Source organism: Arachis ipaensis, chromosome B6 (assembly GCF_059453495.1).
Source record: "Arachis ipaensis isolate K30076 ecotype BB chromosome B6, ASM5945349v1, whole genome shotgun sequence".
Classification (NCBI taxonomy): Eukaryota; Viridiplantae; Streptophyta; class Magnoliopsida; order Fabales; family Fabaceae; genus Arachis; species Arachis ipaensis.
The window spans coordinates 41,661,097-41,686,586 of record NC_142441.1 but is presented as its reverse complement, the minus strand read 5'-3'; the positions used below and the strand labels follow the sequence as shown (position 1 = coordinate 41,686,586).

The 25,490-nt window shown below is 33.5% G+C and overlaps 2 protein-coding genes and 1 non-coding gene across 3 annotated transcripts; all 3 read right to left on the bottom strand.

Annotated features, from left to right (window-relative positions):
• Positions 1-2,167: 2,167 nt before the first annotated feature.
• On the bottom strand, positions 2,168-2,690 carry LOC107648147 (small polypeptide DEVIL 16-like). The gene has a single exon (XM_021104438.2). The coding sequence runs from the start codon at positions 2,653-2,655 to the stop codon at positions 2,440-2,442; it is 216 nt and encodes a 71-aa protein (XP_020960097.1). The 5' UTR covers positions 2,656-2,690; the 3' UTR covers positions 2,168-2,439.
• Positions 2,691-6,669: 3,979 nt separating this feature from the next.
• On the bottom strand, positions 6,670-10,521 carry LOC107648612 (RNA polymerase sigma factor sigF, chloroplastic). Its single transcript, XM_016352417.3, has 10 exons — positions 10,461-10,521; positions 10,235-10,367; positions 9,935-10,086; positions 9,684-9,808; positions 9,362-9,565; positions 9,003-9,291; positions 8,682-8,912; positions 8,437-8,577; positions 8,013-8,213; positions 6,670-7,175 (listed from the first exon to the last, which is right to left on the bottom strand). The coding sequence occupies exons 1-10, from the start codon at positions 10,512-10,514 to the stop codon at positions 6,888-6,890; spliced, it is 1,818 nt and encodes a 605-aa protein (XP_016207903.1). The 5' UTR covers positions 10,515-10,521; the 3' UTR covers positions 6,670-6,887.
• A 12,360-nt stretch (positions 10,522-22,881) lies between these two features.
• Positions 22,882-22,989, bottom strand: LOC148555292 (small nucleolar RNA R71). The gene has a single exon (XR_015886863.1). It is a non-coding gene; the product is annotated as a small nucleolar RNA R71 (small nucleolar RNA).
• Positions 22,990-25,490: the final 2,501 nt, after the last annotated feature.

The following is a 25,490-nucleotide window of genomic DNA, read 5'->3' as shown; positions in this document are numbered from 1 at the left end:
AAATCAGAAATAGTGAATTGGGTGTACTGCAAGCATATTTCCCTAAAATAAGTGAATATGTTAATCTCTTCCTCATATATATTAATTGAGATGTGGAAATTTCTATGAAGTTTCATGGTAGAAGAATAGAGTGGGAAAACAGTTTGGATGAAGAATTTTGAGAAAGCAACGACACAGAACATTTAGTTTCATGCTGAGTCACTCTGTCACTATTTCGCTTCAAATGAGAATTATGTGTTCCCACAGGCCACATAAATGCTCTTTACAAGTTTGGAATTCATTTTTGTTATTAATATTTTTAAATTTAAATTAAAAATAATAAAAAATTTGCAATATTAACTAAAAAGATAATTAATAAACGAAAGAAAAAGTACTGAATTGCTACGAACAAGTTTCACTAATTGCAATTGGGCAACCATGTGTGTTCCAGTTTCACCCACGTCAAATCGAATCAAATCTTTATTGCCATAAACCTTTTTCTCTACGCTTAGCTTTGTCGTTTCTTGTGTTGCAAATGTTCAGCCTCATACATACTACTTACCAAATGGGTCAAAGACTATTTTAAGTCTTTTGAGTTTTGATGAACCATGATGAACGAATGGTTGAAATTGAACTATTTTATTACTGGTTTTGTAATTAATTATATTTATATTTTAATATTTAAAAACAATTACATGTAAAATATCTTTTTTTTTTACTATAAGAATTGTGTTCATCCTAGAAATGAAGAAAAATAAACTTATGAGTTTTGTAGGACCATAATAGTAGAAATAATTTGGTGCTATTTGTAACTACTACTCTTTTATTCCCAAAACTGGTCAAAGAATGATAGTTTTGAGAGAGTTGTCTATAATTGTTGACTGGAGAATGAACAACCATATTTGCTTGGTGTTTTTCTCGTCTAATTTTTCTTCCATAAGATAATATGTAGTAATTGAAAAGTGATAAAAATAAGAAAGTATAATCAACAGCATAAAGAGTTAAATACTGAATTTAACACGTAAGAAGCAGAGCATCTTATACGTTAAAAATTATGGTTTTCAATGAAAAAAAAAAAAAAACAAGAGATTTTAAAAGGAAAATGTTCGAAATAAAGATAGAAGTATAATTCTATTATTCGTAAGTTTTTTTATTATTAATGACCATCAAGATCCAAGATTCTCCTACGGTCTATCAAAGACAAAATCATTAATAACATAACTTAACAAAATAATATAATATTTTAAATTAATTTTCCAACTTTCTAGTTTAATTCTTGAGTGTTGAATTCTCTCATTTGTTGCTTGGATCCAAACACGTTTAACCTATATGATATCATTATTATTAAAGTAAATGGTGTGGGATTTGGGGATACAAGGTGTTATATAGAAAATAAAGGGTTCAAAAAGTTATATGGACCGAAGAAATTAAATGAAAATTTGAGATTTGATCTACATTGTCTCATGTTTCCTTAGCACAAGGACCATTGTGATTAGATGCTTTTGAAAAATTGACAAATCATATTTGATTTTGAAGGTGTGTAATGCATTATTACGATGATTATTTGTTGCATAAAACAAGTTACAATTTTTAATCCAAATATTTAATTTTTAAATAATAATAATAATACTTTTATATTATTGAATTTTGAAGCTCTCTGCTCCATCCTACTCTCACTGAACCAGCAAGTGCCAAGTTGTAACCCTTTTCTTTATAAAAGTTATATGTATATACTTTACATTATCAGTGTATCAAAATTAAATTCAGACACCTATAATAATTTCACAATTCAAAGTAGGGTTTCTTTCAAGTATATTTTTTTATTTTATTTTATTTTCCCCTAAAATAAATTTCTAGTAATTAGTCACTGCCTACTCTTCCACGAGAAATATGCACTAGAGAAACACAGATGAGAGGGGCCAAGAAATTAAGATTCAAAAAGTTAGAATCTTGTCCTTAGGACATTAATTAATTGTAAGGAAACCCACCTGAAAAAATGGGGGGTCTATCTGAGTTTATAGAAAAGGCAATAATGTTACTTTATGCACCATAATTCTGCCTCATGAAGTAAAACTTAAAATTAAATTGAAAAACCTTTATATTCTCATATATAACTTTGTAATTCAGAATCTGATATGAGTGAAGCCTTTGAGCTGAGAATAATAAAACTGTAAGACATGAAGGGAGATCTACTCAGCAATAATTCTGAGAGTTGAAACGGATCTTACCCGCTTCCTCACATGTTAGCTGCACATAATTAATTACACACAGAACAATGTAGTTCGATAAGGAATCAATCATAAAAAGTAACATTGTCTACTATTATGGCATAGTACCCAATTTTATGTTCCACAAATCTTATAATAATGATCACAATAAAAGGGTAAAAAGAAATTAAAAGACGATGATACTTGACCAATTAACTGCTCTACTCCCTGCTCTGAATTGAGTTGAGAATCTTCAGTGGTCGGCACGCTCGTGCCAGCACAAAAGCATGGCGACGCAGCGGCGTAGAATGTAGAATTTGGCTCTCTGCTTCTTCACAAGGTGGCTACACTTCTGCCCAAAAGACTTGCAAGGATCACAACCTTCTTGTTCTTGCTTCTGCTGATTACTACTTGTATTATTATTGTTATTATTTTGGTTTTGGCCTGTGTTACTTTCTTTCACTGCCATTACATGAATGAAATGAAGTGAATTTATTTTATGTTCTTGTGTGTAGTACTACTACTGCTCTCTGCTTCCACAAAGGTGTTTATATAGCAAAAGAATAGAGATATAGATAGAGAGATATATATTTATGTCTATTTGGGTAATCAATTCTGGGTCTTCTAGATCAAGTATGGACTATGGACTGTGTTACTATTCCAATCCCACAAGTTGTCAGAGAAAAAAAAAACTATATGTAAATGGAATGGGCCAACGTTGCTATATATTTTACCTTCCTTGATATTATACTATATTAATCTCATTCACAACCAAAATGCCAGAAAAAACGTAAAAATAAAAGGTCATCTTATTAAGTATAATCATGGATTTCCTATATAAAGATTATGGACTAAATTTTGTGCTACTTAATGTTCTGTGTGAGCTCTTTTTTTTTTTTTTTTTTTTTTCTGAAAAGGGTAAATTCTTATGTTAGTACTCTTGGTTCTTGATGTTGGACTATGTTGAAATGTTTCATAGGAAATAAATATCACATGCAAGACAAGCATTTAATGTCAAATTTGACAATAACGTATTTCTGGTAAGATTAAATTAGAATAAATATTTTTTTTATATTATCATCAATAAAAAATAGTTATTTGAGTGATTATCATTGATATTAACCATTATTATTTAAATGAATAGAATTAGAAAATCAATAACTAATCAGTTAATTTCAACCAATATAAAAAAAAAATCATTTATCTTCAATTAACTTTTATCTTTTTATTTTTTTTCTTTCACCATCGTAATTTTATCACTACCACCAAGTCGGCGACCACCGTCCCCAACCAACTACCAACTTTGACCGACCACCGTCGTCGACTATCTCAACCACTACCGCTACCTCTGACCACCTTATATTCCAAACCCTATATCATGAATTCTATACCCTAAATTTTAGTTTTATTTTGTTTGACTTTCAAATAATTTTTTATTTGACTTTTGGATGTTTTAATTATATTTAGTTTTAGAGGTTTTTTTTAATGTTCAATTTTAAGTGATAAATATTAGCTATAATATTGTTTGAGGAATATTAGTTTAGTATACTTTCTCTATTTAAATAATTATGAAAACAAAAAACCTAGTTAGATGACATACAATATACTTTATTTTATGGATCGATGACAACTATAACCCTTCCTTATAATAGTAGTAGTGACTTAGAATTCTTGGATCAAAGGGCTAAATTGTTAATGGAGTCCTAAGTACTAATCCTTTTTGCCAACTAGGAAAGATACAAATGGTGGCCCAGCAAATGTATACGCCTTGCATATGCAATAAAATGGATAGAGATAGCAAAAACTGGATATTTAGAGTGCCTATATGATACCCCTAATGATATTGTTTTTTGCTCTTAGAATCTAGTGACATACAAGCATAATGCAACTTTTCTTTTTCTTTTTCTTCTTTTCCTTTTCTTAATAATGTTGCAACATTGTTTGTGGAAACCGTGACATGAAATTCTCATCGATGAAACAATATGTATGGTCACGCTTGCAAGTTGTAATAATATATGTCTATAGAACGGTTCCTTATTATATTTTGGCTTCTTCGAATTACTCTTCTACCTTCATGTGCTAATTCCATTGCATAAAATGAGAAAGATACAAGTTTTACTAACTTAATCATTGCTTCATTTGGGTCAGTGTGTTCCTTTGCAAGCATGCATTCAACCGTTTTGATAGCCATAGTCGGATTAAGAAACTTGCACCCAAACTTGTGTTTTTTGCCAAAGAGATAACGATATTGGTGGGGGATTATTTGACAAGAAAGTGAGGTGCACAAATTAAGCAGGTTTTGTGTTATGTTTGGTGACGTTAACAAGTTAATTAGGCATAGGTCCACTTCAAGGGACATATGTTTTTTTTTTTTTGCAAAGCCTTTTTAGTGGGTTTGAGGATGCCTTTTCCCATGGGAGTCTTCATCATGCATACCTTTTGGTTGGTTTAGTATTTTTACAGTTTGTAATTTGTAAATACTAGTGTTTTTGTCCGAGAATGTAAATTTTTTGAAAATGCGTTGATTTTGTCTTGACATTATAAATTATGACAGAAAAGATTTATAAAATTAAACTATTTTTATAAAAAGATTGTAGAGATAAAAGTTTCTATCAGTTAAGGTAAGGATTCCAATAAGTTTTTTAGTTATTAGTTTTATGTAAAAGAGTTTAATTTTTTACTAATAGTTAATTTTAATATTTATTATCTAAAATTTAAAATAATTTAATGTGTATATTTTTATCTTTGATTATGTATTAAGTCTGTTGTACAAATAAAATTAATTAATTTTCAGACTTGATATTTAAAAATAATAATTTTTCTCTCTTTATATATAAAAATATAATTAGATATTAATATAAAAATATTTATATTGATAGTTATAAAATTAATTTAAAATTTTTTTGAAACAATTGAATCTTAATTCTAATTATTAATCATAACACTGGTATTTCTCGAAATTATATGTAATAAATATTTGAAAGAATCGAAATAAAAATGTAGATTGAAATAAAAGATAAGTGGTAAAAATCTGAAACTAAATAAAAAAATAAAAAAATATGTATATAATAATATTATATTTTTTATGTGAATAAATATTATGAGATTATTTTTTAATTATATTTAATTATAAATTTAATGTGTTTCTTATAGTTTTATGAATTTATTTGAATTATATTACTTTATTAATTTTATTTTTTGTAGAATAGAAACGTAGAAAGAAATAGAGAATGAGAGAGAAAAGAGAGAAAGGTAAAAAAGAAGAAAAGAGAGAGTTTGTTAATTTTTAAAAAAATATTTTATTTTAATTCTAATTAAAAAATGTCGCATGATATATTTTGATTTATCAAATTAGTTAAAAAAATAAACATTATAAATTATGTATATTATAGAGTAGAAAGATTAGAAAAAAAGAGATATATAGATAAAAAAATAGAAGAAAGTTTATTAATTTCAAATAAATAATAGATTATCCTAGCTAGAATGATAGACTAATTTAGCCCCATTTCATAACGAGAATGAAATATAAGAAATAAGTCAAATTAATTATGTTTGGTATATACTAAAAATTACTTATTTATATAAAATATATTAAAAATAAATTAAATAATATATGTATTTATATAGTATGTTTTTTTATGTATATAGTATTTCTTTTTAAGCCAAGTAGTACTATTTGGCTGCAAACCACTTGGGCATCTCACTTTAAATGCATATTTTTCTCCTTTAAATGTTATTTTGCACTTGGTTTACGTGGATGTATCAATTATTCAATTATCGCTAACAGTATTTTCCTTGCTTTTCTTGTACGGAATCATCCTTCTGCAAACACTTGGTTCAAAAGTGGCGCTTACAAATCTCATTAGTTCAAAAAAGTGTAATTCTTATATATATTATTAAGAGTAATTCTTTTTCTACATTAATTTATTACTACAAAATAATTTTTAAAAAGTGAAAGAAATATAATAAAAAACGATAAATGAGTGGTTGTCAAACAATATGGATAAGAATTTGGTACTTCATGAAAAATAATAGAATCCGATAGTTAAGTCAATTTAGTCTAGATAAGTAATCTAATACATCTGATAAATTAATTTTTTTTTATGAAAATATTCTTCTATTTAAGTAAATATTGAGAGTTTAAATCTCGTTTTATGTCATGTAATAACCGATTGGCCAGTAAATACCGTGAGAACAGAAAAAATGAAAATTGAATAGTCTTCCTCAGGCAGTCTCATTTCTATTGGGGGTGGGGGATCTCTAACGAAGTGAACAACACGATATGCGCTTGGTTGGTAGCAGAGAGAAAAGAACTTGCCGATAGTACTCATTGAGGAGCCAGTTTCAAAATTCCTGAGAACAAGTGAGTATGCTTGTATGACCGAAAAAAAAAATCCTGAGAACAATGTTATCGTTAATGCCAATAAAACTAAATGAACAAAACAAAATCTGTAGAAAATAATGAAAACAAACACCAATTATCTGAGTGTGCATATAAATCAACCATATTCATTCTTTTCTTTTTTACTTGAATTTTCTTTCTTACAACAGTACAAGTTCTTTGGTTGGTCATGCAGTTCCATCCTCAATTACCATGGCTGAGTGTGAAGATTTTCCTTCAAATAGTCACTGCTTTTGTACTTAAAGCAAAGTAAGATGAATTGGCATAACCTTGGTGTATACACAAGTACTATACTATCACTATACAATCAAGTCCATATATGCATGAAGTCCTTCGCTCTCAAGGCACTGCTTGAGCTTCTTCAGTGCTCGGCTCTCCAACTGTCGGACCCTCTCCTTTGTCAAACCAAGTACGTTTCCAATTTCTTGCAGAGATTTCTCGCGGCCATCCTCGATACCAAATCTTAGACTGACTATCCTCTTCTCCTTTGGGCTTAAGATGCTTAGGAGGTTGCGCACGTGCCTCCTCATAAGCTCTTTTTCGACACTCAAGCCTGGGATCTCAATTGCACTATCTGCAGTAATTTCCTGCATATATAAGAAAAAGGTCATAGACTATTAACCTTGGAACATTTGCATTATGATAAACTGAAAAGGCGGAGTGTTCATCAATACTAATCCCAGAGCATCCAAGACAAGCATGGCAGAAGTTTTGAATTAATCTAGCATGCCAATAGAGTTCCTAACAAAACAATTAAACAATCATATGGAAAACACAAATAGGATCTTGTAATTCCAAATTCCCCCCTCCCTCCAAAAAATGATTGGCTATTTTGATAAATGCAAGAGAATTTTGGACAGTCAGCAGCCTCCATGGGCCAATGAAAACCGTTAGACCGAAGTGGGACATATTAACAACTTGAAAAAAAAAAAGTAATAATGTAAATGATCAACATAGACTACAATGTTGTGAGAAACAATTGTCATATAGATTGGCTTGGTTTACAAAACCAACCACCCAAGCAATGAGTTCAAAAGCTAAACTGAAGCACACTGCTATCTTTTACTGAATTGTTCTGATGTCATCTGATCTACAATCTCCATTACACCTTTAAAAACCTGCAGGGTGTTGCTCCTGTTCCCTTCGACCACACAGCAAAATGCAATAACTATGGATATTCAAGATTATTAGCAGTATATTACGTTCTCAATTCTTAGCAATTATATTTCAACAAATTTGCTTATACAATTATTGGCAGAAAAAGACTCGATACATATACTTAGCGATTTAAATGGAAAATAGAAGAGCCTGTCAGCAGTTCTAAACATTGATAAAGAATATTTTTGCATTGTTTCATTTAATAGATCTACGAAATTATACCATATCAAGGGGAAAATCACATTTACTTTACTTGAGTACCCTACCTGGTAAGTTGTATCTTGGTCTGCCCACACAGGTTGCTGCATTGATATTGGTATTCTTGCAGAAAATAACAACTTTTCAAACTTTTCTACGGTAATTCCTACCCTTTCTGCTAATTCTTCTTTACTGGGGTGAAGATTTCCTTCTTGAATGAATAATTTCTTTGCTTCCATGACCTTGCCCAAAAGGGTATATAAACTCTCCTGAAGATTTTGCACAGACTACGTGTTACCTCGAAATAGAATTGATGTTTGCTTTATAAATAACAAACCTACTAATAAAAACAAAGGAGCAATATAATGACATCAATTCTCCGCCCTAAGAAAAATATCATCTGTCAACAGAAAGTGAATTCCTGAAATACTGACGCTGCAGAAGGACGCTTAATTTTAACTAACAAGAATACAGAGAAATAACAATTTTTACCGGCAGACGGATTGACCTGGAATGTAGAAATATGGCCTTTCTAATTGTTTGCCTTATCCACCAGTATGCATAGGTACCAAACCGGCAACCAACTCGAGGTTTAAACCTTTCAACACTCTTCATAAGTCCCATACTTCCCTCCTAAAAACAGCACCAGAAATGAAACATCAACTATGTAGATGCTAATAATGTTATTCTGAGAATAAACAGTGTAGAGAGTACATATATAAGAAGATTGAGGCTACCTGCAATAAGTCCTGAAGACTGAGACCACGACCCTGATACTGTTTAGCAATATGAACAACCATCCGTAAATTGGCATTAATTATCTTTCCTCTGATTATGTTACCATGATGGATCTGTGTCTGCAGGGCATGGCAGCTAAGACCCACACCTTCAGCCCATTCAATCAAAGTTGGTTCCCGTCCAAATTGAGATTGGAGCCTGATCTTTACTTCTTCTAATCTCAGAAAATCCTGTTACATATTCTTCCACATTAGAGCAAACAAATATCTTCAATAGTGCATGCCATGAATTTAAAGTTCATATGGAATGTCGAGTCACACCTGTAGCTGAACAAACAATTGAGACTCTTCTTCAGAGGTCAAAAGTTTCTTTGTCTCAGGACCCCACAAGAACAAGCGCAGGGGATCATTTTGATCGAATCCTTCCTTTATCTTCTTTTCTACTTGTAGCCTTCCCTGTAGGTCTGATTTTCTTGCAAGATAACTTTCTTCATCAAGAAATTTTGATTTTGAAACTTTTCTTTGCTTCAATCTCCTTTCTAGAAGCCTTCTTGACCGCACAATTTTATTCTTTCCAATTGAAGTGTCAGCTAAGCTTGTGGAAGCCAGACTGAAAAGGCATATTATAGGTGTTATTCTCAAAACAAATTAATTATCACAAAGATAGAAGTGGAACTAACCCAAGAGGAAGTGGATCATCATCTTCGTCATCTTCAATCATTTTCATCTCTTCAGCCACTAATGCTGCTTGTTTTGCGGCCGACAGAGCTTGCTTAGAGAGGGATACTGCATCAAATTGCAAACCATCTGCAGGTCTATCTGAATCAACTCTTTCGGGCTGCAGAGATGAAGCCGCAGCAGTTTCCCCTGTTGAGGATTTCAATCTACAATATACGATACACGCACACGTGCACACACACACACACTATAATGAGACAACTTTGGTGTACAAGAGTTCTAATTAGCAATCGAGGCCGATAAGTACGATTCAGTGTATCTTACACATTCTGCAAATGTGACCAGAGTTGCAACTGCTGCCTAAAGTGATGCACTAACTGATCAGCATTATCATTGCTATCATTATCGCGGACCAAGCCCGTATCCACATTTCTTGTATTTGATGTAACCTTTAGTAAAGCATAGGCGAGATTAATCGAAAACTTGCACAATAAATGAGGTCACTACATACAACAAGACTAGAGTTTCGTCCGAAACTAGGGTAAATAGAGTTAATGAACGAACAAAATTTGAACCTGAGAGTTCTTATCTTCCTTATACAAGTGAAGCAGAGGCTTATACTCATCACGCTGCTCTTGCGAGAGAACAGAGGTAGGAAAATGCTGAGCAGCAAAACTTGAAGACCAAGAAGCAACTAAAGGTGCAGCTTGTTCATGAAGCATCAGAACTGTAGGTGCCAACTTCAACTCAGACACACAAATTGGGGGCAAAAAACAAAAGCTTTCTTTTCTTTTTCCCTCAAAATTCAACAAATTATGTATGTGTAAAATAAACCCTGTCCTGAAGTAAAAAAGAAACAAGTGTAGGAAGTGGACCTGAAGCCGAAGAGGTAGAAGAAAGGAGAGTTCTTGGAGGGAAGGGTGGAGATGTAATAAACATTGTTTTGGCGGATTCCATGCTTCTGAAATTGTCACTATATATACAGAGTGTTGTTGAGTGTTGAGTAGCCTGAGAGCAAATATCGCATTAGGTGGATTAATATATGCAGATTGTGCAGAGATATTGAGAATAATGGAATGTGATAGAGGAGCAAAAGCGAACCAAAGGATAGTTCAAGTCTTCAACTTGTATCAAACACAAACAAGTGAACAACATAAAAAGATCTTAGTGACTCAAGGGGGAAAATATCATGCTATGTTTTGCGGAGTGATGAGTGCCGACCAATCCACCTCTATCGCCTTCCTGAAGCCCAATTCATGACCACCTTTGGGTTCCCTCAAAGTATCCGTATGGACGTGGGCCGGACCGTGTGGCCTGCTATTCCCTTTCTTTTGTCTTCACCCATAAACAAGGTTAAATCCTTGATCCATTATACCAAAAAAAATAAAAAATTAACATATCCTTGTCTCAAAAAAAAAAAAAAAAAAAAAAAACAATTAAATCACATTGAATAAGTAAACTAAGTGTACCTAGAATTTAGAGTTATCCAATCCATTGGGGTACCTAGGATTGGGGTTTGTCCAATCCACCGACAAAAATAAATAAATAAATAAATAAGTAAACTAAGTTGGGTTGATTTAGTAGTTAGTACACTGGTTTACTTAAATAAGTGTCACGAATGTAGCTGAGGTTTAGCTCAAATGGTTATTCATGTGTCTCTTAATACGCTGCACCTGAGTTTGAACCTTGATGAATTAACCCATTAATCAATGTAAAAACTCTTAAATAGAAAAAAAATGTAAATTCTGAAAAAAAAAAAAACTTGAGATAGATTAAGTGTATTTTTATCTCCTATTTAAATAAGGATTTATTCTTATTAAGTAAGACAATTTTTATTAATTAAATCAATCTTAATTCTCTATTTTAAAAATTAAAAAACTTAAAAGTTCATAACATCTATTATTTATCTATCTATTTATATTTATTTATATTATCTATTGTTTGTGAGTTTTGATATTAATAAATTTAGATAAAATGTCATTCTCTCGTAAGTTTATCACAACTAGAAAATTGCTTATTACAGACAGATTTTTGGCTATCGACGAAATTACCTGTAATACCCTATCACCTTAAGCCTTACTTCTAGCCGTAAAGCAAAGAATGACAAAGCATCACGACAATTTTAAAGCTCAATACAACATTATATAATCAAGGAATATTAAGACTAGAAGCCCGATGAAGGAATATAGGATCAAAGACGGATAAAACAAAGATACAAAGCGTGAAACGTTCACACACGATAACTAAAGTGCAAAGGCACGATATACAAAGTTATAGGTATATATATATATCCAAAAGAAATCTAGTCACAGCCTGTGAAGTTTAGGCCGACTAGTTAGAACAGATACAATAGAGTTTTAAAAGTTAAAACAGATACATCCTGTCTCTCAATGTTTAAGCCTCTAAGGTAACAAAATATAATAATCAAAATTGAGAGAATAACTATAGAAAAATAAACAAAAGACAAAAATGAGTCATCATATACTCTGTCACCATCCGTAAACTCACCAAGGTGGGTTGCGACCTGCATCTGAAAACAACAACAACATCTGGTATGAGAATTGGGGGTTCTTAATATGATAACAGTGCCCAATAGATAAGATATAAAGTTCCGGAAAGTCAAAGGCAATCCTAGAACTTCAAACCAATATAAAGATTTAACTTATAATAAAAACTTAAACCATAAAAGGGTTATCTAGCTTAATGCTTTTCTAATATACAGAACACCGCTATCCCACAACATTCGCCAACCTATCCTCCATGCGATCCCATCGTTACCGCTTACTGAGTCACCTCAATTCCAGCAGAAAACACAAATAGATGCAAGCAAGTAAAACATAAGTAAGGAGCATATACTGCAAGTAATACAAGTAGCAGGTAAACATTTTATTCAAGTTGGCACAATGCAAGTAAACAAACCATACAAACAAATAAGAATGCATATGATGAATGTCTGTACTATTTGCCGTGATATCACTTGTCGGTTCAACTGCCAAACCAACACATTCCCTCGGGATGTCGCCTTTCTGTCACGTGTAACACCCTTACTGTCAGAATGTCACGCTTCTTTCTGTGCCATCTGATAGTGAGAATATTACGACGACTTCCTTATATTTAATAATAAGATATGAGCCTTTAACTCGAAAGGTATCGTCGATTTCTTTTAGAAACCTGAAAAATACTTTTTCTTAATCAAACATTCATATATAACTAAATTCAATCACACACACACGCAGGCACGCACGCACGCACGAATGCACACACAAATATACCAAACTTCATATACAAGTAACTTATAAATAGTATAAGCATACATATCATTACAACTCCTATCCCTCTTACAAAATATAATAATAGAGGCGAGAAAAAACTATAATATATACAACAATATACAACACAATCAGATGCATAGAAGGAACTTCTTAAACTCTTCGTCTGTCCTGACAAGGAAAATCTGTAGGGGTGAGAATATCGTCCTCGCTGATTCTTAGTAGAGAGTTTTTAAGAATTGTCATAAGAGGATACGTATAAGAAAAGAATTGATTTCACCTGTAGTAATTATCGCTCATCTTATGAATATATTCAAAACATTAATAATTAATTATCCAAAAATTCAAAGTTCACTTCTTTAGTTAAAAAAATTTCAAAACTCAATTAATAAATCATAACATAAATCAATTTCAGCTTCCGACCCAACATATAATCAAATCTCGTTACAGCCTCCGGCCCAAATCAAGTCAAAACACGGCCTCCAGCCCAACTCAAATCAAATCACCATCAATACTCAGTTTCAAAACAGAATCAATTACCGGCATCAAACGGTACAAGGCAATACACTCAGAGAACAATTTCAGCCAATACCACATCAGGAACAATCCTCAGCGTCACCACCGCCAGCATAAGGGATCTCTTAGTTGTTCAAGCACAATTAAAACAATACAAGGAATACACAAACAGAGAGAACAGTTACAAAAATTAGTTCAATTAGCATATAGATACAATTATGCAAATAAGCAAGCCAAATATAAGATGCATACCCAAAAAATATACACAAATGCAAATGATACATGCCTGCTCTATGGCCAATGAGCTCATCTATCGGTTATATAGCTAACCCGGATATCGTCTCTTTACACGAAGGGAATTATCAACCTTCTGATGCGTGAGTATCTTTCCTATCTTTTCCTAGTAAATTTGCATTCAATTTGTTGAGTTTAATCAAGAATTAATTATCTTTTAGCCACTATGGATGCTACTTTGAGTCATGTGCAATTCTATTTATTTTAGGTAGCATTGGGTTAGATTTGATGGAGTTCCCACAGAAAAAGAGAAGAAGGCGAATGATGCTATCAACCCTGACCTCTCTGCACTCAAACCTGAATAACTCGAGCTACAGAGGTCCAATGGATGTGATTTCAGTGGCGTTGGAAAAGCTAACTTCCAGAGCTTTCCAAAGATATATAATAGTCCATACTTCTTCTCCATCTATTCTGCAAGGGTGGCGCCTAACTTGAGGTTTCTCAAGTTAGGCGCCAAGATGAACATAAGCCACCAATTGCATGCTGTAAGGGTGGCGCCTAACTTGAGAAATCTCAAGTTAGGCGCCAGGACAAAGAAAAGCTCTCCAAGAAACGCTGCCAAGGCTGCGCCTAACTTGAGAAATCTCAAGTTAGGCGCAAGGCACAACAACAACACGCAAGTAATGCCCTTTGACTTCAAGTTAGGCGCATGAAGACCTCAAGTAAGGCGCCAATGTTCAAGCAATGCACACCAACACACACTGCCCACCTCAAGTAAGGCACAGCTTCTCACAAGTTAGGCGCAAGCTCTCCCTGAACCACATGGTTTCCACGCTCCACTTGAAGGCTTGCGAAGATCTTTATTTATTCTGATTTAAACTTTAATTCAATTAAAAATAGGAAAAAATATTATTTAGTTTTATAAACTATAATTTACATTAATTATGATTAGATATAAAAGGGAAAAAGAATCAGCTCTTCGGGCTCTTCTCTTCTCTTCTACCTCATTCCGCACTTTACAGTTTTACAGAATCCTAGTTTTCTCTCTGAACCATGAGCAACTAAACCTCCACTGTTAAGGTTAGGAGCTCTGTCTATTGTATGGATTGATACTATTATTTTTCTATTTTAATTCATGTACTGATTTATATTTCAAGAATTGTTTTTGTTCTTTATTTTATGAATCTGCGTGGAACGGAAGTATGACCTTGGTTCTAATTGAGTTCTTGTATAACTTGGAAAAGCTCTTTACTTGAACAATAGCTTGAAAATAATTTCTCCTAAATTTCTAATTATCTGGACTTAACGGGATACGTGACATATAATTCTCTTATATTTGGGTAATTAGGATTTTTGTGGCATATAACTAGAATTGAACTTTACCCTCTAATTGGAATTGAGTGACCAAGGAATTGGCGGTTGATGAAGGTTAGAGGAGACTAAAAAGGTCTAAGGAATTAGGGTTTAGTCACATATAGTTGCCATGAATTAAATCTTGCATGATTAAAATAGTTAGTAAGAAAAGTCAATCTGGAAAATAGATAACTCTGAAGCCTTAACTGTTTCTCCATATATTATTCACTACTTGTTTACTGCTTGCTTTCTGATATTCTGAATTTACTGTTAATGTTTTTGAACCTTCAACACTATTTTCTATTTGTCTGACTAAGACAATCACTTGACCATTGTTGCTTGATCCATCAATCCTCGTGGGATCGATCCTCGTTCACTTGAGGTACTACTTGGTACGACCCGGTGCACTTGTCGGTTAGTTTGTGGACTTTAAATTCTGCACCACCTTCTAGGAGGGAATCCTCAACCTCCCAATCAGAGAGAGACTGTGATATAACGGTAGAAAATCCTTAACCTGACTCGTTCATACCACAACCGGAAATTGAATCAAAGGGAATCTTCAACCTTCTCCATTCAGTTTCCCGATGTAACAAGAGAAGAAATTCTCAATCTCGCTTGCCCACCACAACGAGAGAGGGAATCTTTAACCTCAACTTGTCTATCACAGCAAGAGAGAGAATTCTCAATCTTAACTTGCCTATACATGAGCGGGATAAAACTACTGTCTTCACCATATCAATCCAAAATTCATTTCAATACAACATAGTCAAACATAACCAAAATTAGAATTAAGAATACAGAATTGAACCGAAGGGAATTCCTGACCTTCTATCCAACTTTTCGGTGTGACAAGGGAGGGAATCCTCAACCTCAAGCTTGTCCATCGCAACAAGAGATGGAATCCTCAACCTCATCTTTAATTCAAATCAATTCAATAAAACTCATTTTCACCAAATCAAAAGTCTCAAATTAACCTCGATAATATATTTTTCAATTCTGTTTGAAAATCCCCAAAAGCATAACTCTCAGATTTGAAGTAATTGCATAAAGCCCACTTTTAACTTCATTCTCAAGGTCAATAATTTTTCGAGACCCAAAAATCATTTTTCTTCACCAATCAGATTTATATACTGTAAATTCACCAAAACCCCTAAAAAAATCATTCTTTAATAAAACTCAAACATGAGTCTTTTCATATCAAATCAAACTGAAAAGATAATTCCTTTCTGAATAAATCAAACTCAAACTTGTATAGTTCTTTTCTTAATAAATTGAACTCAAAATAGTACAAGTCTTCTCTTAATAAGTCAACTTCAAAACATAATTCTTTTCTCAGTGAATCAAACTTGAAACATAATTCTCTTCTTGATAAATCGAATTCAAAATGGTATAATTCTTTTCTTAAATAAATAAAACTCAAAACATAATTCATTTCTTTTCTTAATAAATAGAAATCAAATAATATAATTCTTGAATCCAAAATTTTTTAAATAACACTTCAAACCAAATCTCCAATTTTTATAAAAATTTTGGCAGCATCTTCCCTAAAATACGGACTTTGCCACTCTTCAAGGGTCCTAACCAAACCATTTCTCAAACTCTTTTCAAATCATTTCCAAAATTAGACCAATTCCAATATCTCAAATCATTTCCAGTTCTCAAAATTATTTTCGATAAATCAAACAAAACCAATTCCGAATCTCAAATTGATTCCAATTCTCAAAATCATTTCTGATAAATCAAACAAAACCAATTTCAATATCTCAAATTGTTCTATCATAATCCGAAAACAATTTTCAAGAAACCAGTCCAACAACGACCAACTCAACAAACTAAATAAAAAATCAAAATAATCAGCATTCTCAATAATTCAATAAATTAAACTCGTTTCCAATATCAAAACATTTTCAAGTCTCAAATTATTTCAGAAACACCAATTTAATAAAATAAATCAAAAAATCAGAATTTTCGGTGACTCCAACACAATCAAGAAACCAATATAATCAATCAAGCGATCTGTAAGACCCAGAACTTTTCGAAAGTCTTATTATGAATCAATTTTAAATTATTTATTCATTTAAGACTTTAATTTCAGAAATTATTTTATTAAAGCTAATTAAATCAAGTCTTGATAATTAAATTATAAATTTTACTAAATTTTATAATTATTGAATAATTTTTTATATTTAAATTATACAGCTTAACAGTTGTAAAAGAATAAGAATTTTATAAAATTTAGTTAAATAATTGAGTTTTCAGAATTTAATACCTAAATTTTTGTAAACAAAGAAAATTAATTATATTATTTCTAATTCTAAATTAGAATATTTGATTAAACGTCAATTAGTAAATTGATAAGCAAATAATATTTTGAATGTAATTTTAATAGATTAAATTAGATTTTTAATTAATACTGTATACCCTAATTTAATTAAAATTACTATATCCCAATTTGCCTAAAAGTTCCTAATTTTATATTTTCCCCAAAAATAAACCCTAATCCTCAAATTGAAACCCTAATTTTACCCCAGCCCTACCTTAAACCTTCAGCCGCCATTCCCCATTCTTCTATTACCCCACATACGCAGAAAAGAAAAAAGGACATCGCCGTGCTCCTTGTTGACCGTCGCCATCGCCGTTCGGGGTTGTGCGCCGTCATTCGTCACTGCTCGGTCACCGTCGAAGCTTTCTGCCACCGCTCTGTTGTTTGTTCCTTTTGTTACAGTGAGTATTTTGTTCTGAAACCCTTGATATATCAATTTCTGTTAATTGCGAATGAGTATTCTACGGCGTTATTGTGATAGGGTTAAGCTTCGATTCTTGCATGTGGTATTCGATTCTTGCATGTATAGCTTTCGAGTTTCGACGAGTTCAGGTAGGGGATTATTTCAAAATTAATTATTTTAATTCATGAAATGCCAATGAGGTATAGTGAGTAACTGCAAATAATTTATAAACATTTTGTGTGATTAATTGATAGAGATAAGCTTGGATTGAGGTTGTGAAATTGTGATTGGTGTGGTATTGTGAATGATTTTGATTTGAGCCTGTGATTCGTGAATAATGATTTAATTATTTGAAGGTAACTAATTACTCGAATTCCTGGTTACGCTGATTTTTTGATTTAGTTGTGAAATTGAGATTTATTTGATGATGATGGATATTGTTGCAAGCTTGTTTGAGAATTATTGGTTGTTGGATATGTTAATTTGACTGAATAATATTGTGTTGAGTGTCAAATTGATTAAGGCTTCTGCTCGGTTTGGAATTATTGTGATGATGGTTTGATTTTGACTGTTTCCTGAGTATTGAGAATGAGTGCTTGTAAATTTTGGTTATATTATCAATAACCTTGGTCACTAAACTGAATGGGTTGAGAACCCTGATGTTTTGGTCATTGTTGAGAAAAAGACAAGTTAATTGTGGAGATTAAGGTTTGATGAACCAAAAATAGATTGAGCTTGGATTTCTAAACTGATTTCTTAAAATTGATTCCTTAACTGAAGCAATAATTTTGAGGGTTTTTGAATAATTTTAGAATTACCAAAAATTATATGGCTATAAAATATGTTGATTATTAAGAATTCCGCTGATTTGATAATTGTTGAGAAAAGGGCTGGTGAATTGTTGAAAATGGGGAACCTGTAAGGGTGGCTAAGTCCGAGTTTTAAGGAAGGTGCTGTCGAAATTTTATAAAATTTAAGACTTTGTTTGAAATGCTATTTTAAAAATATTTGGTTTTGAAAAAATTAAATTATTTAAGATTTATTTAGCTAAGAAAAGATTTATTCTATTTTGAATTCGATTTATTAAGAAAAGTATAAAGTTTTAAATCCAATCTTTTGAGATTGTGTTTTAAGTTATATTTTGAGTTCGGTTTGATGAGAAAGAAAAGAAGAAGAATGAAAAGTAAAGGAAAGAGAGATAATTAAAGGGATCTCAACCACAGGAGAGTAGAGAGCAAAGATTGAAAAGAAATTGAATGCTATTTGGACCTTAGTGCCAGGTGTCTAGTGGGGACGGTGATACGTAACGCTCACTTGACACTATAAGGACGGCTTAGTGAGGACGGTGATGAGCGGATAATTTATACGCTTTTTGGCATTGTTTTTAGTATGTTTTTAGTAGGATCTAGTTACTTCTAGGGAAGTTTTTATTAGTTTTTATGTTAAATTCACATTTCTGGACTTTACTATGAGTTTGTGTATTTTTCTATGATTTCAGGTATTTTCTGGCTGAAATTGAGGGACTTGAGCAAAAATCAGATTCAGAGGTTGAAGAAGGACTGCTGATGCTGTTGGATTCTGACCTCCCTGCACTCAACGTGGATTTTCTGGAGCTACAGAACTCAAAATGGTGTGATTCCAATTGCGTTGGAAAGTAGACATCCAGGGCTTTCCAGCAATATATAATAGTCCATACTTTGGCCGAGTTTAGATGACGCAAATGGGCATTGAACGCCAGTTCTACGCTGCTGTCTGGAGTTAAACGCCAGAAACACGTCACGAACCAGAGTTGAACGCCAGAAATACGTTACAACCTGGCGTTCAACTCCAGAAAGAGCCTCTGCACGTGTAACATTCAAGCTCAGCCCAAGCACACACCAAGTGGGCCCCGGAAGTGGATTTATGCATCAATTACTTATTTCTGTAAACCCTAGTAGCTAGTCTAGTATAAATAGGACTTTTTACTATTGTATTAGACATCTTTTGATCATTTTTAGATCTCTAGACCCCATGGGAGGCTGGCCACTCGGCCATGCTTACCCTCTATTCACTTATGTATTTTTCAACGGTAGAGTTTCTGCACTCCATAGATTAAGGTGTGGAGCTCTGCTGTTCCTCATGAATTAATGCAAAGTACTACTGTTTTTCTATTCAATTCAACTTATTCCGCTTCTAAGATATTCATTCGTACTTCAATATGAATGTGATGAACGTGACAATCATCATCATTCCCTCACGAACGCGTGCCTGACAACCACTTCCGTTCCACCTTAGATTGGATGATTATCTCTTGGATCTCTTAATCAGAATCTTCGTGGTATAAGCTAGATTGATGGCGGCATTCATGAGAATCCGGAAAGTCTAAACCTTGTCTGTGGTATTCCGAGTAGGATTCTGGGATTGAATGACTGTGACGAACTTCAAAATCGCGAGTGCTGGGCGTAGTGATAGACGCAAAAGGAGGGTGAATCCTATTCCAGTATGATCGAGAACCTCAGATGATTAGCCGTGCTGTGACAGAGCATTTGGACCATTTTCACAAGAGGATGGGATGCAGCCATTGACCACGGTGATGCCTCCAGACGATTAGCCATGCAGTGACAGCGCATCGGACCATTTTCCAGAGAGGATTAAAAGTAGCCATTGACAATGGTGATGTCCTTACATAAAGCCAGCCATGGAAATGAGTAGGACTGATTGGATGAAGATAGCAGGAAAGCAGAAGTTCAGAGGGACGAAAGCATCTCTATACGTTTATCTGAAATTCTCATCAATGATATACATAAGTATTTCTATCTTTATTTTCTGTCTATTTATTATTAATTTTCGAAAACTACATAATCAATTATTATCCGCCTAACCGAGATTTACAAGATGACCATAGTTTGCTTCATACCAACAATCTCCGTGGGATCGACCCTTACTCACGTAAGGTTTTATTACTTGGACGACCCAATGCACTTGCTGGTTAGTTGTATCGAAGTTGTGAATGAAAAACGATTTATTAAGACGTGCGTACAGAGTTTTTGGCGCCGTTGTCTGAGATCACAATTTCGTGCACCAAGTTTTTGGCACCGTTGCCGGGGATTGTTCGAGTTTGGACAACTGACGGTTCATCTTGTTGCTCAGATTAGGTAATTTTCTTTTTGTTTTATTTTCAAAAATTTTTCAAAAATCTTTCAAAAATTTCTCATCTGTTTTCGAAAATTATTCTAAATTTTTAAGAATGAATTCTAGAGTTTCATAAAAAAATGTTGGAGCCTGACTGGCTGTAAAGCCATGTCTAAATTCTTTTGGACTGAGGCTTCCAAACCATCAGCATAGAGGCAAGTTAATTTGATAAGTAATGAGCAGTATATTCTGATGTTACATGCTAAAGCTTGACTGGCTATTAAGCCATGTCTAACCCTCAGATTGGAGCTTTAGACTAAGAGTGGAAGATTCCTGGAATTCATATTAAAAATTTTGGAATCCTTATTTTTCTTTTTCAAATAATTTTTGAAAAAATCCAAAAAAAATCATAAAATCATAAAAAAAATATATTGTGTTTCTTGTTTGAGTCTTGAGTCAATTTTTAAGTTTGGTGTCAATTGCATACTCATCTTGCATTTTTTCGAAAATTCATGCATTCATGCATTGCATTCATCATGATCTTCAAGTTGTTCTTGGTAAACCTTCTTGATTGATCTTCATATTATATTGTTTTGTGTTGTATGGTGTTTTTCATATGCATTCTTGAATTCTTAGTGCCTAAGCATTAAAGATTTCTAAGTTTGGTGTCATGCATGTTTTCTCTGCATATAAAAATTTTCAAAAACATGTTCTTGATGTTCATCATGATCTTCAAAGTGTTCTTGGTGTTCATCTTGACATTCATAGCATTCTTGCATGCATTCATTGTTTTGATCTAAAAAATTTTCATGCATTGCATCATTTTCATGTTTTTCTCTTTCATCATTAAAAATTCAAAAATCAAAAAAATATCTTTCCCTTTTTCTCTCTTAAAATTTCGAAAATTAGATTTGACTTTTTCAAAAAATTTTAAAATCTAGTTGTTTTTATGAGTCAAATCAAATTTTCAATTTAAAAATCTTATCTTTTTCAAAATCTTTTTCAAAAATCAAATCTTTTTCATTTTTCTTATTTATTTTCGAAAATTATAAAAATATTTTTCAAAAATCTTTTTCTTAATTTTATCACATAATTTTCGAAAATATCATCATCAATTAATGTTTTGATTCAAAAATTTCAAGTATGTTACTTGCTTGCTAAGAAAGATTCAAACTTTAAGTTCTAGAATCATATCTTGTGATTTCTTGTGAATCAAGTCATTAATTGTGATTTTAAAAATCAAATCTTTTTCAAAAGCTAATTTCAATCATATCTTTTCAAAAATATCTTCTTATCTTATCTTTTTCAAAAAAAAAAATTGATTTTAAAATATCTTTTCTAACTTCCTATCTTCTTATCTTTTCAAAAATGGATTTTCAAATTTGTTTCAACTAACTAACTAACTTTTTGTTTGTTTCTTATCTTTTTCAAAACTACCTAACTAACTCTCTCTCTCTAATTTTCGAAAATCTCTTCCCTCTTTTTCAAAAATTCTTTTTAATTAACTAATTGTTTCAAATTTTGATTTTAATTTTCGAAAATCACTAACCAATTTTTCAAAAATTATTTTCGAAAATCCTCTCCCTTCTCATCTTCTTCTATTTATTTATTCATTTACTAACATCTCTTCCTCACTCACCAAAAATCTGAACCCCCCTCTCTCTCTGAGTTCAGATTTTCTCTTCTTCTTTTCTTCTACTCACACAGGGGAACCTCTATACTTGGGTAAAAAGGATCCCTATTATTATTATTATTATTTTTATGTTCCCTCTTTTTCTTATGAGCAGGAGCAAGGACAAGAACATTCTTGTTGAAGCAGATCCAGAACCTGAAAGGGCTCTGAAGAGGAAACTAAGAAAAGCTAAATTACAACAATCCAGCAAGCACCTTTCAGAAATTTTCGAACAGGAAGATGAGATGGCAGCCGAAAATAATAATAATGCAAGGAGGATGCTCGGTGACTTTACTGCACCTAATTCCAATTTACATGGAAGAAGCATCTCCATCCCTACCATTGGAGCAAACAATTTTGAGCTGAAACCTCAATTAGTTTCTCTGATGCAGCAGAACTGCAAGTTTCATGGACTTCCATCTGAAGATCCTTTTCAGTTCTTAACTGAATTCTTGTAGATCTGTGATATTGTTAAGACTAATGGAGTAAATCCTGAAGTCTACAGGCTCATGCTTTTCCCCTTTGCTGTAAGAGACAGAGCGAGAGTGTGGTTGGACTCTCAACCCAAAGATAGCCTGAACTCTTGGGATAAGCTGGTCATGGCTTTTTTAGCCAAGTTCTTTCCTCCTCAAAAGCTGAGCAAGCTTAGAGTGGATGTTCAAACCTTCAGACAGAAAGAAGGTGAATCCCTCTATGAAGCTTGGGAGAGATACATGGAACTGACCAAAAAGTGTCCTTCTGACATGCTTTCAGAATGGACCATCCTGGATATATTCTATGATGGTCTGTCTGAATTAGCTAAGATGTCATTGGATACTTTTGTAGGTGGATCCATACACCTAAAGAAAACGCCTGCAGAAGCTCAAGAACTCATTGACATAGTTGCTAATAACCAGTTCATGTACACTTCTGAGAAGAATCCTGTGAGTAATGGGACGCCTCAGAAGAAGGGAGTTCTTGAAATTGATACTCTGAATGCCATATTGGCTCAGAATAAAATATTGACTCAGCAAGTCAATATGATTTCCCAGAGTCTGAATGGAATGCAAGCTGCATCCAACAGTACTCAAGCGGCATCTTCTGAAGAAGAAGCTTATGATCCTGAGAACCCTGCAATAGCAGAGGTAAATTATATGGGTGAACCTTATGGAAACACCTATAACCCCTCATGGAGAAATCACCCAAATTTCTCCTGGAAGGATCAACAAAAGCCTCAACAAGGCTTTAATAATAGTGGAAAAAACAGGTTTAGCAATAGCAAGCCTTTTCCATCACCTACTCAGCAACAGACAGAGAACTCTGAACAAAATACCTCTAATTTAGCAAAATTAGTCTCTGATCTATCTAAGGTCACTGTGAGTTTCATGAATGAAACAAGGTCCTCCATTAGAAATTTGGAAGCACAAGTGGGCCAGCTGAGTAAAAGAATCACTGAAATCCCTCCTAGTACTCTCCCAAGCAATACAGAAGAAAATCCAAAAGGAGAGTGCAAGGCCATTGAATTGACCATCATGGCCGAACCCACAAGAGAGGAGAAGGACGTGAATCCCAAGGAGGAAGACCTCCTGGGACGTCCAGTGATCAATAAGGAGTTTCCCTCTGAGGAACCAAAGGAATCTGAGACTCATCTAGAGACCATAGAGATTCCATTGAACCTCCTTATTCCATTCATGAGCTCTGAAGAGTACTCTTCTTCTAAAGAGAATGAAGATGTTACTGAAGAGCAAGTTGCCAAGTTCCTTGGTGCAATCATGAAGCTGAATGCCAATTTATTTGGTATTGAGACTTGGGGAGATGAACCTCCCCTGTTCACCAATGAACTGAATACATTGGATCAACTGAGATTGCCTCAGAAGAAACAGGATCCTGGAAAGTTCCTGATACCTTGTACCATAGGCACCATGACCTTTGAGAAGGCTCTATGTGACCTGGGGTCAGGAATAAACCTCATGCCACTCTCTGTAATGGAGAAACTGGGAATCTTTGAGGTACAAGCTGCTAAAATCTCATTAGAGATGGCAGACAATTCCAGAAAACAGGCTTATGGACAAGTAGAGGACATATTAGTAAAGGTTGAAGGCCTTTACATCCCTGCTGATTTCATAATCCTAGATAATGGGAAAGATGAGGATGAATCCATCATCCTTGGAAGACCCTTCCTAGCCACAGCAAGAGCTGTGATTGATGTTAACAGAGGTGAACTAATCCTTCAATTGAATAAGGACTCCCTTGAGTTTAAAACTCAAGGACATCCTTCTGTAAACATGGAAAAGAGGCACAGTAAGCTTCTCTCAAAACAGAGTCAACCAGAGCCCCCACAGTCAAACTCTAAGTTTGGTGTTGGGGAGTCTCAACAATGCTCTGAACATCTGTGAGGCTCCATGAGAGCCCACTGTCAAGCTATTGACATTAAAGAAGCGCTTGTTGGGAGGCAACCCAATTTTTATTTATCTAATTCTATTTTATTTTTATTGTTCTTTCATGTTTTATTAGGTTCATGATCATGTGGAGTCACAAAATAAATATAAAAATTAAAAACGAAATAAAAAACAGCAGAAGAAAAATCACACCCTGGAGGAGGATCTTACTGGCGTTTAAACGCCAGTAAAGAGCATTTGTCTGGCGTTCAACGCCAGAACAGAGCATGTTTCTAGCGTTGAACGCCAGAAACAAGCAGCATCCTGGCGTCCAGACGCCAGAAATGCGCAGTGAAGAAGAGTTGGTGCTGAACGCCAGAAACAAGCATCTGGGCGTTGAACACCCAGAACAAGCATCAATTCAGTGTTTAAACGCCAGAATTGCATGCAAAGGCATTTTACATGCCTAATTGGTGCAGAGATGCAATTCCTTGACACCTCAAGATCTGTGAACCCCACAAGATCCCCACCTTCCCTCCTCATAATCCTAGTTTTTTCCACATCTTCTTCTTCATCTATTCTTTCTTCTTTTGCTCGAGGGCGAGCAACATTCTAAGTTTGGTGTGGTAAAAGCATAGCTTTTTTTTTAAAGGGGAAAACAAAAGCTTCCATCAAGGATCTATAGCTCAGTGGTAGAACATTTGACTGCAAATCAAGAGATCCCTGAGATACCTCAGGGGATACATTTTCCCCCACACAATTATTGGGAGCAACTAAGGGTGGAACATCAAGAGCACTCCATCATCCTTCATAAAATTAGAGAAGATCAAAAAGCAATAAGGGAGGAGCAACAAAGACAAGGAAGAGACATAGAAGAGCTCAAGGATACCATT

Bases quoted from the DNA above. Each gene is read 5' to 3' on its own strand.
- LOC107648147 (XM_021104438.2), bottom strand. From the start codon at position 2,655: ATGGCAGTGAAAGAAAGTAACACAGGCCAAAACCAAAATAATAACAAT.
- LOC107648612 (XM_016352417.3), bottom strand. From the start codon at position 10,514: ATGTTGTTCACTTGTTTGTGTTTGATACAAGTTGAAGACTTGAACTAT. The intron at 8,578-8,681 runs GTAGCCTCAATC...TGCTGTTTTTAG, and splicing joins GTCTTCAGGACTTATTGCAG to GAGGGAAGTATGGGACTTAT. The intron at 7,176-8,012 runs GTAGGGTACTCA...TTATATATGCAG, and splicing joins ACCAAGATACAACTTACCAG to GAAATTACTGCAGATAGTGC.